Raw genomic sequence first — 14,659 nt, forward strand, 5'->3', positions numbered from 1 at the left:
GTTTTCTTATGCTTACTGTTTGTATGGTCTATTTTTTCCCCATTCTACTTTCATCCTGTCTTTATATTTAAAGTTTAATGCTTAGAGACATTTAGTTGAGCCTTTAAAAAAAAAATCTAGTTCTTTTCATCAGACTACCTAATTTACATTTAAGCAATTATTGGTTTGTTTGAATTTAACTCTACCATTCTACTATGTGTTTTCTCTTTGCCCTATGTTTTTTGACCTTTATTTCCTCCTTTCCTGCCCTCTTTTTGTTAACCATGTATCTTTCAGTATTCAATTTTAATTCCTTAATTTTTTTTTACCTCTGCCATGTGTGTTTTTTTGATAGTAGTTGACAAGGGATTACAATACATACCCTTATCAGTCTACTTACAGTTAGTATTCTACTACTTCAAATAAAATGTAACAACCTGCATAACTATAATTATGCAACTGTATAATTCCCTTTACCCCCTGCAACTTGTGTTATTATTTGCATATATTTTACAGCTACATATATGCCACAATGCTATGTTAAATTGTCAGTTGTCTTTTAAAAACATGAAGCAAAGAAAACCTGATAGTCATTTATACTTACATACTTATTATATCCTTCCTTCTAGCTGATGTCATTTACCTTCAGCCCCAAAATTCTCCCTCGGCTTTCCTCGCAGTGCAGGTCTGCTAGTGACAAATTCTGTTTTCATGAAGATTGCTTTATTTTGCCTTTATTTTTGAAGGATATTTTTACTGGATCTAGAACACTGGATTGATAAGAGTTTTGTTTTGCTTTTGAATTTGTGTAGATTTTGTCTTTCCATTGTCTTAGGACCTCCACTATTTCTGATGAGAAGTAGTCAATTTTTGTTATTCCCTGGTGGGTTCCCCAATACCACTTTTGGTGGCTTTTAAGATTCTATCTTTGGTTTTCATCAGTTTTAACTATGATGTGTTAGGTGTGGTTTTCTCTACATTTATTCTGCTTTGAGTTCACTAAATTTATTGGATCTGTATATTCATAGTTTCACCAAACTTGGGTAAATTTTGGCCTTTACCTACTCGTATTTTTTCTACCCTATTTCCTTTCTGTTCTTCTTCTGGGGATCCAGTTACATCTTTGTTGGACTGCTTGATATTGTCCCACATGGCACTGAGGTTCTGTGCTTTTTTTTTTTCTTCCCTCTAACCTTTTTTCTTTATTCCTCAGATAGATATCAATAATTTCTATTCATCTATCATCTGCACTCTGTTGCTAAGTCCAACCGTTCGGGGTTTTTTGTTTGTTTCCAATTCTCTGCTGAGAGTACCATTTATATTAATTCATTACAACCACTTTTCCTTTTCATCCTCATAGTTCTAATAGCTGCTTTGAAATCCTTGTCTGCGAATTCCAATATCTGGATTATGTTGGGATCTCATTCTACTGTGTGCTTTTCTCTTTTTGACCATGTCATATTTTCCTGTTTCATTGCATGCCTCATAATATTTTATAGTATTCTAGGCACTGTTGATAGATTGATTCATTTTGTTATGCTCCGGAAGAAATAAGCTTTGTTCTAGCAGGCAGTTAAATTACTGGCTAATCACCTTGATTTTTATGGAAGCTTGATTTTACATTATGTTGAAGATTTTGTCTTTAGTTTTAGCACAAATCCTTAGTGCTGGGCACAGCCTTTTCTGATAATACACAACCATTCTGGGGATTTGAGGGAAAGCCTAAGGTACTTACCAAGCCTTCTAGCTTGTTGGGATTCAAACTCTGTTTTCTCTTGCAACTGAGAGCAACAATCTCTGCTCAGCTTTTTCAGCCTTCCAGCTATGGCTTTCCACCTGGTTCACTAGAATCTTCCCTGCACATGCACAATGCAGGAGTTAGTCAAAGACTTAAGAGGAAATCATATGCAGATTGGAAGTCTCCTCCATCAGTGCCACCTTCATTTCTAGAATTTCCTCCTTCAATTTACAGCTCCTCAAGCAGCCCCCAATTCCTCCAATACCTCAAGTCATTAAGACTGCAACTTTCTCTTCAGTTCCAGCCACCCCCTCACCAGACAGACTGGTGAATGCCCTGAGGGAAAAGTCATATAAGCATAGTTCTCAGGCTGCTTCTGGTCACTCCCCAGTGCCTTTAGACAGTTATTTATTATATTTTTCCAGAGTTTATAATTGGGAGGGCTTGTACATTACAACTATTTCACCGCTACCAACACCAGAAGGCCTTCACTTTATAATTCTTCATTGTTTAATTTAACACCTTAGAAAAAAACAATACAGAACTGGTACTTAAATGCCCTTGTCTCTCTCCTCTTTTTCATCCAACATAGTGAAAACAGAATGTTTCACATATATTAAAATATCTTTTATCTTAAATGAAATGAAACAACTCAAAATAATCTCTTCTTAATTGATGCTTCCAGAAAGTAGGCAAGTAGTTGCTCAACTTCCTATGGATCTACTGAACAAAGAGTTCAGATAGGTTGATTAGGCCATGAAAACACAGTTGATTGACCTTGAACAAGGTCGAGGTTAGGGACACTGACCCTCCATGCAGTTGAAAACATCTCTGGTTCCACATCCATGGATTCAACCATCTGAGGATTCAACCAACCATGGATTGTGTAGTACTGTAGTATGTATTTAGTGAAAAAAATCTGCGTATATGCAGACCTACACAGTTCAAGCCTGTGTTGTTCAAGGGTCAACTGTACTCAGAGTTAGACCAACTAAACTAACATGTAGCAAAGCTATTTCTGTTATAAACTGACAAAGTATGAGACTTCATAGTCACGAAACATAATAAATGGAGTGTGATTTACAACTAGGAAGAAGAATGTGGCTACTTGCATACATACAGAGGCATATTAACTGTTAACTGATACGATAAATCTTGACCAATCCATTGTTGTTTTCAAACTTAAATATTTTAAAATTTTATTTTGTAGTCAGCAAGTTTTCCATTTTTCAGCTTGGATGTGAAGGATGCTATTTAAAACCAAATAGCAACTGTACATGGCTGGCTGAACATTTATAATTCAACAATTATATAACCTCCAAAATACAGCAGAATATGAGGCACATAATTAGGACGTCAGCTAAACAAGACAAGGCAATTCAAAAGGATGTCACATTGTGGCATGTGCTCAGCTGAGCTTTAAGTAAGTAGGACTGTTGGGTGGGGACTTATTCTTCCCACCTCTGTTTATATGCATTAATACCAAATGTTGTCAGGACAACTTATCTTGCAGTCAGGACATCTGACTTTTTAAGAAAGAAGAAAGCTCCACCTTGTATAAACTGATTTCATAAACAAAAATTGCTTTTAAATGACTCTGTCGATGGATGTCTATCTGTAAGTTTTCCAGCATGGTCTGCTCCATGTATGTACATCCTGAAAAACTGCCAAAATAGCAGCAAAAACTGATGATATCATAGGGAAAAAACTCATTGCCAAAGGAAACCAAGCATTGTTGAGTCAGCATCTTTCTTCTTGGCCACTCGTTTTATACTTCTTAGGTAAACCAAAAGACCTGTTTGATTTGTTATACAAATATGTGTATTGCATATATAACTGAAATTAACATCTAACAATAGAAATGCCTATGTTCAGAGTCCATCAATGCTTTGGGATTCTGAGCTATTTTCTGGTACGGAAAACAGACTTAGCATCTCCATCTCCAGTGGATGCAAGCTGCCTCCTGTGATAATCAAGGAATGTAATGGTCCTCCCAAGTCCACAGTACACATTTGCTGCAAAGTGCCTGCTGCAATTTTCTGGTCTTCAGCTCCAACCCTGGCTAAGCCAACACAGAGTGTCTCCTCGGTGACTGCTATTAAAAAAAAAAAAAGATACCACCATTCAATTCAGCAAATGCATTATCCTGAATCCATTCAAACTAACACTAGTACCAAAGTACATTCAAAGAAGACCCAAATATATTACATCTCCTTAGTCACTCATTATGGACACACTATCTACTGATTTATCTAAGGCTTTTCTAAATTATCTGCACTACCTGACATATAAAGTAAAGTAGTACTTCCTAACTTTATCCTTTCAGAATTCCAAAGACTTACCTTAGTTTAAATTTTTAGGACTTGAATAATTCCTGTATCCATACTCTATTGCATAGCATTTGTCTTTAAGTAGATTCTGAGTGGACAATGTTTATTACATGCTTATATTTTATTTTATTTTATTTTATTATTATTATTTTTTTTTTCGGTATGCGGGCCTCTCACTGTTGTGGCCTCTCCCGTTGTGGAGCACAGGCTCCGGACGCGCAGGCTCCGGACGCGCAGGCTCAGCGGCCATGGCTCACGGGCCCAGCCGCTCCGCGGCATATGGGATCCTCCCAGACCGGGGCACGAACCCGTATCCCCTGCATCGGCAGGCGGACTCTCAACCACTGCGCCACCAGGGAGGCCCTACATGCTTATATTTTAAATAAAATGTTTGAGATATATTCACATTGGCCAAGATATAGTGGAAAAACCAGGGGATTATGAGCTAAATACACAGATTTGAGTCTGTGCTTGGCCACCTAGCTATGTGACAAACTTCAGTTTTTTCATTTTTTTTTTTTAGTGGAATACCATCTGTCATAAATGGTGGTTTAAGGGCTAAGATAATAGATATGAAAGTACTTAGTAAACTACATAGCCCTTAACAAATAATAGGCATTATGACATTCCTTATGCTTTTAAGTTCAAAATAACCAATATTAGTGAACTTTAGTATTATTCACTCTGGCCTGACAGCTGAAGGGCTGACCCTCTTGTGGTTTTGTTTAGTTGGGAAAGCTGTCCTGATTGAAAAATGGTCAAAATGGGGCACATCATTTCTACAAGGACAAGCAGGCATGTAAGGAACTCTGTGCAAAGGTATGGATACAGAGCACCCTTGCAGATTATTTGTTTCATGACTTTAACAAGGCCTACTGAGGCCAATGTTATTCAAGAATCTATTCATGTATCTTTTCTATCAAGAAATAGGTGTTCAAAGCCAGTCAGCACCTAACAACAGAATATAATGACAGATTCATTTAAGAATGTCTCAATAAAAACCTACTGACAGTGAACATTTTATTATATACCACATCTATTAATACTATGTCTAGATATTAGGAATATAAGGATAAATTCTCTTGTCTTTATCCTGAAGAAAACTATACCTGGTCTAATTGCTGAGAATGAGAAAAAGTAGAATAAGTATACTTTTACAGGACAGAGTTTACCATAGATTTGGGCTAAAATGGAAGTTCTGTATTTTACCAAAATATTTATATGTTAACATTTACATAAAAGCTGATTTATAGTTAATTTGTAAAAAATCCTTACTTTCTAGAATGATATTAATTTTACTAGAAGGAACTCCATTATTTTTCTTTCAGTAGAACATTCAGCTTATGAGATTTAAGGTAATGTTGAAAAAAAGTGACATGGAAAAATACAATGCAAACACACTGACTCTCACTTCAGTGGTGCTGGTATATATATGTGTGTGTATGTCAGACGTTACATACACATCTCAGTGTAACAGTAGGGGAATACGAGAGCCCTTTTGAGGTTCTTCATACCTGGTTCTTCTCCTCGTATTCGCTGATTCTGAACAATCTCCAGAAGTTGCTGGGCTGCTTGGTTTACACTCATATAACGAGGAGGTTCATAGATCTTTCTTCCCCTGTAAGTGTAAAACTAGATGCCACTGTTCTTAGCCATGAAATTACACAATATATTTTTAACACAGTTACTCTCCCAGGTATACTCAATTACCATAGTCTACATTATGTTTGAAGCGGTCACTTGTTACCCACTTTAAGTATACATTAAAGCACGGATACAGTGATCATTTATCTTAAGTTTCTTAACCTTTTTTCATTGTTCTACTTCAAATGCCCTCTCATCTCACTGAAATGCTGGCAGAAATAAAAGTCCAACAACTTAAAAGATAAATGTTTAAATCAAAGTTACTTTTATTCGAAGTGATACTTCAGGCAAAAATAATTCAAAATAAGCAATTTGTTCTATACCTTAGTTTAATCAGGTTCTATAGTGTTCATTTTTATTACCATGTTTAAACCACATATCCCTCTTTTCACATCTTCCTCTAAAAAAAGTAAACTAAAGCGATAAATATCTCAAAATCTTGGAGGATAAGATGTTTACTTCCATATGCCTCAAAAGCCTATCACATTTGCCCAATGATCAAAATAAAAACACTGCTTTTGCAGTTTACAAAACAGTTCATATAGATTATTTTACTGACTCTCAAAACAATTCTGTAAGTCAGCACTCTCCAAGAGGAATATAGTGCAAACAGTAAACATAATTTTAAATTTTCTATAGTCTCTACATTAATAAAAGTAAAAAAAAAAGAAAAAAATAACTTTAGTATGTTTATTTAACCCAATAGATCCAGAATGTTATATTTCAACATTTATTCCTATAAAAATTATCAAAGATTGTTTTTGTACTAAGTCTTTGAAATCTGGAATGTATTTTATATTTTAGCACATCTTAATTCAAATGTTAAATTTTCATTGGAAATACTTGATCTGTATTTAGATTTCATAAAATTCATGGTTGTAAAAGTAGATTTACATACTGAATTGTTCTAAATATACTTAAATGTTTTCTATTAACTAAGTTGAATATGTTTTAATTTAATTAAAATTAAATTATAAATTCAGTTCCTCAGTTACATTAGCCATACATATTTAAAGTGCTCATTAGTTACATGTGGGTAGCAGCTACTGTATTGGACACTGCACCTATAAGCAAAAGGGGTTAGTACTTCCATTATACAAATGAAGAAAATACAGCTCAGAAATGGAAGTAACTTGCCCAAGAGCACATAACCAGAGGCCAACTCAAGACTCAAACCCGTGTCTTCTGACTCCCAATTAACTCATTCCACAAATACTTACTGAGTGCCTATCAGGTGCCAACCACTGTTCTCAGTACTGACCCAAGAAATCTATTGCTATTTCTACTCTATCTATCACACTGCTTATCATTTCATAAGATTGAAAGTATTTAATTTTGCACTGTTACTGAAAACTGATTTTCAACAATCTTTAGAACCCATGTTACTTAAGTAGAACTTATTGTTCACGGAATTAAAGTAGATGTAAGCATTCTCAGAATAAGAACTTACTTGATTAGATTTTCCAAAGACTGCTCCTTTACTTTGATGTCTGTAGGAAGTAAAAAATAGTTCTCTTTTAATTAACTACTTTATCCAAAATCCTACGTGTAAACTTCAACTGAGTCACCTAAGTTTGTGGTAGACATTATTTCTCAAGTCTCCAAAATGCTAATTTGATTGAGTCTATGACAATCGTTCCTCACACTTGTATCTGGCCACTTTTTAAAGGAAATATGAAGAAGAAGGGAAGCTTGTGGTTGTGTAAAGGTCATTAGTTAGAAAACAAACATGAAGCTGGCCCTGAGACCATCCTGAAAGGATCAAATTTCCTCTTGGAAAAGAAGACACAGGAAAGAGTTAGATAAATATTGGCATATACACTACCAAACAGCTAATCAAAATTTTTGTGTTCATTTCTATTAGGTGGTAACTTCATAGAACCAACTGAAAAGTCTTGTTATGTTCCTCTTCTTACCTATTTTTCAGGCACTAGAATATAAGCTTCAATGCATGTAACATAAATAAAAGAAAATTCTTACCACATTTTGAAAAGAGACTTTTGCTTTCTTGTGAATGGTAAGACATGCCTAATAACTTATGAATACTTTAATACCAAGTATTCATACTTTAATTGGGATTTCCTGAGCACTGACTGGTAGCCAGGTACAGGGCTACCACAGCGGCCAAAACCCACGTAGTCTTTGCTCTAATAAAGCTTGACAATGCAAGCATCACAAAGATTTGATCCTTTACACTTTTTAATCACTGATGCTCAGCTAAACAATTCGGTAGAAGGTAAAAAAGCAGAATCACTCTACATCCTCACAGGAACTCAGCACACAACAGCAAGAGCGACAGCTGCTTCCTGTTCTACATGCTGAAAACAAATGGTTCAGTCAAAGTTTGTTTTTGCAAAAATAAATATAGTGTAACTGAGGGGTCTTTCTGATAGACTTCTACAGCTTTCCCAAGTGATTATAAAAGTTTTTCTCATAAAGGATACTAAGTATTTGCTTGGAAAATACTCCAGAGATAATCCCTTACATGTATTTCTAAATATTCTTGGAACCAGCAGTGAATATATTTTTCAGGTTCGAAATATCATTAATTATTTAATATTGCCACTTGTCTGGCACATATAGGAAAAAAATGCGTATCTATTATTGAAATATGGCCTGCAATACAATTAATTATATATAAGTCAACTTTGAGCTCCTTTACACAACAGTTGTAATATATTTTTTTAAACACATTTATTAATGTATTCACCTTGAGCTTCTGAAATGTTGTCATACTTAAGTTTTTAATTTAATATCTTCAATATTTTTACTTTTTTACTGATATGCTCTACAGAATTTGATTTTAAAAATTAAGAGGGTTGGGGAGAATTTTTACAGGCAAATGCTTTTTAATTGAACATAAGACTGCATTAGTGAATTAATCTCAAGACAGACCTATCTTGATACTTTTCCCTTGTCTTCACACAGGCCATAATTATTCCTTTCTACTTCTACTTGCTAGAATGTAAGTTTCTCCTATTCATCTTAGTACCAGCACCTAGCATAATGCAAGTACCTAGTAGATACTCCATAAATTCTACTGAATAAATTTGTTCACATGGCTCTACTACCACCAGCCCATCTTAAATTATCTACCCTTTAAGTAGAGTAAAAGTCCCAGCTCTTTCAGAAAGCCTTTACTGACTTCCTCTTAAATGCTCTTTGTACTCTGAAATATCCATACAATTAATGCTATATTTTATTAATCTCTAATTACATTATATGTATCAGTCTTATCCTTCCAAGTAAATTTTAAATTCTCTATGGTTTCTTACCATGACATAGTCTCACTAATCCCTACAGGGCATGGCCCATAGCAGGCATTCAATAAATACGTACTAATTTGAATAATGAGAATTCCAGGTGATTAAATGATGAGATCTATGGTTTGAGAATTTGGAATCATGATATCTTATACTTTACACCTTGTTCCTGTTTTTGTTAATGGAGCAAGGAAAATATATTGTTTAACCTTGTTTGTTTTTTCCCAGGAAAGCCAAGAAAAGAGGCAGCTCTTAGAGAAAGTTCAAGAGCCAAAGTTCTGGTTTGTCCTTCCTGCCTCTCCATACAATAGAACTTAACTGTTCTATAAACTTTCATGTACACAGCACATTAGTTCCAACTAGATTTCAAAACCCTGAGGGCAGGACCCATGTCTTAATACTTCCTTAGTATTCCAGAAGAACCTAACTCCACACTGGGCATACAGTAAATACTCAATAAATACTGTAAACTGATTTTCTGTCCTTACAAAGCTTCCAAAAGATAAATCCTATTTTTCCTCCTTTCCCCCATTTTTTATGATACATCAAGATGTTATCAGGTAGCTTGCCTCTTAAGACTACTTTTCTCCCCATTCTGTTTTAAAACCTCTCAGTTCTGTTGTAAAACACACACACACACATGCTTTTTAGTGCCTGAGCTCCAATGAATCCTTATTTTTTATCCCTCAGTTGCATATACTTCTACTTCTGCCTTTTATAAAAGTCCGTTTAACAGCTGTCCTTCTCACATCCTTCTAGTTTGACTTTCTACATACTGCTGGCCTTAATTGGATCTAAGTTTAAGATAACATGATGTAAATATCTAATGGCATATTCCACATGAACTAACAAGTGTGTTACAGTTGGCCTGCCGGTAGGAACTACAAAAAAAGGAAAACTAGTATCTTTTCACATGGAAAATCTAAACACAAAACTATAAAGCTAATTAATAATGAATTACTAAACTGCCCTGGTAATAAACTAAAATAAGAAAACATTATTATACCAGTTAATTGTGGGATATAGGCATAAGCCAAAAAAATGTTAGAGGAGCATGCATGGCCTGATCTAGATCTAGAATTAATTAGATGTCAATGTTAATGGAGTAAAAAGGATGTATTCTAGCTGGAACTGAATGAGCTAGCAAGAGTTAAAACACTTTCTGTGCCAATGGGTAATAAGATCCAAGTCTGAGAAAATAAGCTAAAAGTAAACTTCAACCAATTAACTTCCATTACATATTTGTTGAACAAGCTACACTGTGCCAGACTTCTAGACATTAGGAAGAGGGGAATGAGCAAGATAAAGTCCCTGCTCTTATGAAGTAGGGAAGAAAACCAACAAGTTAATAAAATAATTCAGATGGATGGTAAGACTTAAAAGAAATAATACAAGGTAATAGGAAAGAGAATCACTGGAGGATACAGGGTGTACCACATCAGATTAGGTAGAATTTCACTTTAGATCAGGAGTCAGTAAACTTGTTCTGTAAAGAAGTAGGTAGTAAATATTTTAGGTTCTGAGGGCCACAAGGTCTCTGTCAAAATTACTTATCACTGCCAGTGGAGCATGAAAGCAGCCACAGATAATACATAAATGAAGTAGCATGGCTATGTTCTAATTAAACTTTATTTATAAAACAGGCAGTAGGCTAGATTTGATCCACGGGTGCTAGTTTGCTAACCCCTGCTAGATAATTTCTGATTTCTACCCTATAAGAAATGTTAAACATTAGTAAAACTTTTCTACAGTCTTCTCTTTTAAAAGAGACATATTGATTGAGGTTCTGATAATGTACAAATTATATATTATTGAATAATAGAGAACTGTCTATATTATACACATAACCTAAATGCCTTTGGCAAATAGGAATCTTTTCTAATGTTCTGAATATCTGTACTTACTACAGAGGCCAAAACCATGGGTTCATTCTTTGCCCTGATTCTGTGCTATGTGGCAGACATTCTTCTGCTGTGACTTCACACACAGTATCACTAAAACAGTGCAATTCAATGTATGATCCGAGGACTGATGCCACTATGTGAGAATTTTGTTCCCAATAAATGATTAAAAAAAAACTACAGGAGTAAGAATAAGTGTTTACAAACACTTACAGTAATTTGACTTTGACACAAGAGATTAGAAACTTAAAAGTAAATAAATATATGTATTTATTTTTACGTATATTTATTTTATATGTGTGTGTGTATATACACACATATCTACACACACACATGTATAAAAAAACTTGGTCCTTCACCACAAATTGAGAAGTACTGCTCTAAACACTTCCATGAGGCAAGAAAAGATTATTCCTATTTGATAAAAATGAAGGCAAAGGTAAGGACTGTTTACAATATTCTCTAGCTAGTATATAGTAGCACTCAGATTTTGTCTTCTGATCCCAAGTATAAGTGTCATTTCAAAGTTATCAAAGATGCCAGTTATTTCTTTTCTGTTGACTAGCCACAGATTAAAGCCCTGGTTATAGCATTTTTACAACACACACTGTAGAATAGGAACTGATAGCAAATGTGAATCAGTACAATTCCAGTACCTCTGCTGACAAACGCAGCCCATCCCTTCTGAAGCTCTATCAGTACCACCAGCTTAGTGTACAAAGACAGTGATCCCAGCCATTTCCACACTAGGTAGGAAACAGAATTTGGCAGCATAATACAGTGAAAAGAGCTGTGAATAACAGGCTATTTGGATTCTATGAATTCTGCAACTAATAATCTGAGTGACAGTGGGAAAATGATTCAATATCTCTGGGCCTCAACTTCATCTGTAAAATAGGGCTTCAGTAAGATGATCTCAAGAGTCTCTTTCAGATCTATAATTCTGTGATTCTGATAGCATTAATACTGCAGTATTCAATGGACACCATAAGGAAGACAGGATGGAACGTGGTAAGAATAAATGCTCAATACGTCTACTGAATTGCTGTAAATTGACCAGAACAGGGTCTTAATGGACAAATGGGTAAAAGATGGCGAGGATCTATTAGGGCATAAGTAGGCAGCAGCACGAACTATGGCACATATGTAGGAGTAGCCATGTCATATCTGGAACAGAAAATTCATTTCTCCACAGAGTACGGGGGAGAGCATGCCATGCATAGAGTAGCTAGCCTGTATCCCACAGAACAGTTTCACCTTCACACAAAATCAAAATGAGAACAATATGACAACTCCATATTGTCATCCTAAAGAAACTCCACAGCCCTTACCTAGTAAGCATAATGTGTGCATGCCGTTTTGTCTGTTCTTCTTCACTTTGTCAAAAAAGCTTTCTGGTCTCCAAGTGTCTGTCCAAAAAACAACAGACACTGTCTCTCCAAACCTATACAACTAGAAAAAATAAAAACTAAAATTAATTAATGATGGAACAATTCACTACTATTTCATAGACAACAATAAAAATAAAAAGCAAGAACCAAACTTGAGATGGACTGGGTATCAAGTCTGTCACAAAAAAAAAAAAGGTAATAAAAATTCTCTTTGATCCACAGCAGCTGGTGTCATTCTGATGCCCTTTCAGTTGGAGATTTCTAGTATTTCTGCATTCAGTATGGGAACATATGTAACTACTTCATGATTTAGCTAGGTAGCTGCTAAAAATACTGAAATACAAAGAACCCAGAAGGAAGCCAAAAAAAAAAAAAAAAACTTTTGAGCAGTCAGAGCACAGTTCACAAAAATATTATCCTCACTTTACAGATGAGTCCACTGTCAAGATCAACTGACTTGCCTAAGGTCACACAGCTAGTTAGCAGTGAAAAAGAAACGCAAACCTAGGTCTGAGGAAGAGCTCCTTTCTACCATGACGTCTCAGTAAAATTCATGCACTGTATACTCACTGCAGCCATTCCCAAAACCTACTCCCCTACTTTACCCACTGTTTATTCCCTCACTCTAGAGTTCAGTGATAGGCCTTTTCCCAGACCTCCTCCTTTCCCCCCAAGAGGCCCACCCACTCCACTTGACCATCACACAACCAAGAAGCTTGCTTTCTTCCAACTTGCTTCCAGGCTGGCTGCACATCTCACTTAAGTGAGTCCAACTCCAAATCTTATGCTGAGAAAATCTAGTTTTGAATTTTAGTTCCTCAACTTGTTAGCTGTGTGACATTATTCTTTCTAAGTCTTAATCCTTAAAATAGGAACAGTGATAACATATGTCCTTCCAATCCATAGGGGTGTACGAATCAAATAACATGTAAAAAGTTATTCGAACTGTGAATAATATGCTCATATTAGTTCTTATCCAGGCACTGCACAAAGGATTTTATTTTCAAAGACTTAATATATGGTAAAACATAACACTGAAGTTGTTATGTAAAGATTTAATTATTCAATTTAAAGAATGCCTGAAAGAATTTTTAGTAGAGCTGGAAAGCACTAAATGCTGGAAATTACATCTAGTCCTCTGCCGTAAATTAGCTGTGTAATTGAAACAGCTGTGTGACTTCAGGAACTCACCTAACTTTTCTAAGCCTAAAGTTCTTTATTTGAAAAATGAAGAAACTGGTCTGGAGAAGGGATTATCATCCCCAGGCTTCTCAGTTTTCAGAACCTGCTGCAAGACGCATATAGGGAGGAAAGAGAGAAGCTACGACATTCAAAGTCCTCCATCCCTCCATCACTAAAGAACCTCAACTTTTCTCAATTTTTATATGTTGAGGGCTTAGAAACTATCACCGATATTCATAATGGTGACTTTGAGATCCCAAGGGAAGGTTCATCATATTCCTTATATGGCCACAACCTCCAACCTACCTACCAATAGGCTTTATTCCCAAAGTCCATTTGAAAATTGTCCGAAAAGGTATTTCCCCATAGAAGCCATGCTATCCAGTGGCAGTCGAATTCATAGATTAGTGTACAAAGACCCATGTAACTCTCAGAATTCAGTCATAAACCTTCCAGCCACACCTAACATGGTTTCTCTGTAATAAATGTATTTAGAGTTCCAATATAAGATCCCTGGAATACATTCACCCAAGCTACAAGGACTAAGCCTAGCTCTGTTGAGGGCTTCTGTTATTGTTATTGTTCTAGAAGAGGCAAATCTGTCCAACAAATATGTATTATAAATCATCCACTATGTGCCAGGCATTATACTAGGCATAAAGTGAGAAGCAAAGCAGAGCTCCGGTCCTCACGAAGTATGCAGTCTCACTTATACCTGACATAGCAGGCAAAAGCTCTGGAGTCATGGCTCTGGTTCCTACTAGTTGGATGATCATGGTGACTAGTTCGGTGACTTTCAGGAGGAACTCCCTTGCAAAATGGATATAATAATTATAAACCTAATAATGTGTTTTGTTAAGGATTAAATGACATACTGTATGTAGTGCCTAGTGCCATAATAAAGACTCAATAAATGTTAGGAATTTGATAATATAACAACGATAATGTTTATAATGATGATATGAAGATGTTCTAAAATGCTGTGTTGTGCTATAATCCAACTGCTCTCCTTACTAGAGTGAGCTCAAAAATATTACCAAACATTTGAAACTATGTTTATGATTTAATTCTGACAAGTTCAATCGTTTACATTCTTAAAAGGATTTTTGGCATCTCTGATCAGATTTTAAAATATTAACATTACTCTATTAAAAAAAACTTTAAAGGAAAACCATTAGAGTTAAAGAAAATTTCATATGCAACCATATATAAATACTTTAAAAAGCTTTTC

At 35.3% G+C, this 14,659-nt stretch overlaps 1 protein-coding gene across 3 annotated transcripts in view; it reads right to left on the reverse strand.

The window, feature by feature from the left end:
* Positions 1-2,882: 2,882 nt before the first annotated feature.
* Positions 2,883-14,659, reverse strand: part of DPH5 (diphthamide biosynthesis 5) — a 37,618-nt gene continuing 25,841 nt past the window's right edge. The window contains exons 4-7 of one of the 3 annotated variants that reach the window (XM_060085719.1): positions 12,187-12,307; positions 7,142-7,181; positions 5,562-5,665; positions 2,883-3,812 (exon numbers count right to left, since the gene is read on the reverse strand). In XM_060085719.1, coding sequence (XP_059941702.1) covers positions 3,589-3,812; positions 5,562-5,665; positions 7,142-7,181; positions 12,187-12,307 — 489 coding nt within the window. In that variant the 3' untranslated portion in view covers positions 2,883-3,588. The remainder of the gene's footprint in view (positions 3,813-5,561; positions 5,666-7,141; positions 7,182-12,186; positions 12,308-14,659) is intronic. The other 2 variants (XM_060085709.1, XM_060085701.1) reach the window with 2 other exon arrangements.

Source organism: Mesoplodon densirostris, chromosome 2 (assembly GCF_025265405.1).
Source record: "Mesoplodon densirostris isolate mMesDen1 chromosome 2, mMesDen1 primary haplotype, whole genome shotgun sequence".
In the NCBI taxonomy this organism is placed as follows: Eukaryota; Metazoa; Chordata; class Mammalia; order Artiodactyla; family Ziphiidae; genus Mesoplodon; species Mesoplodon densirostris.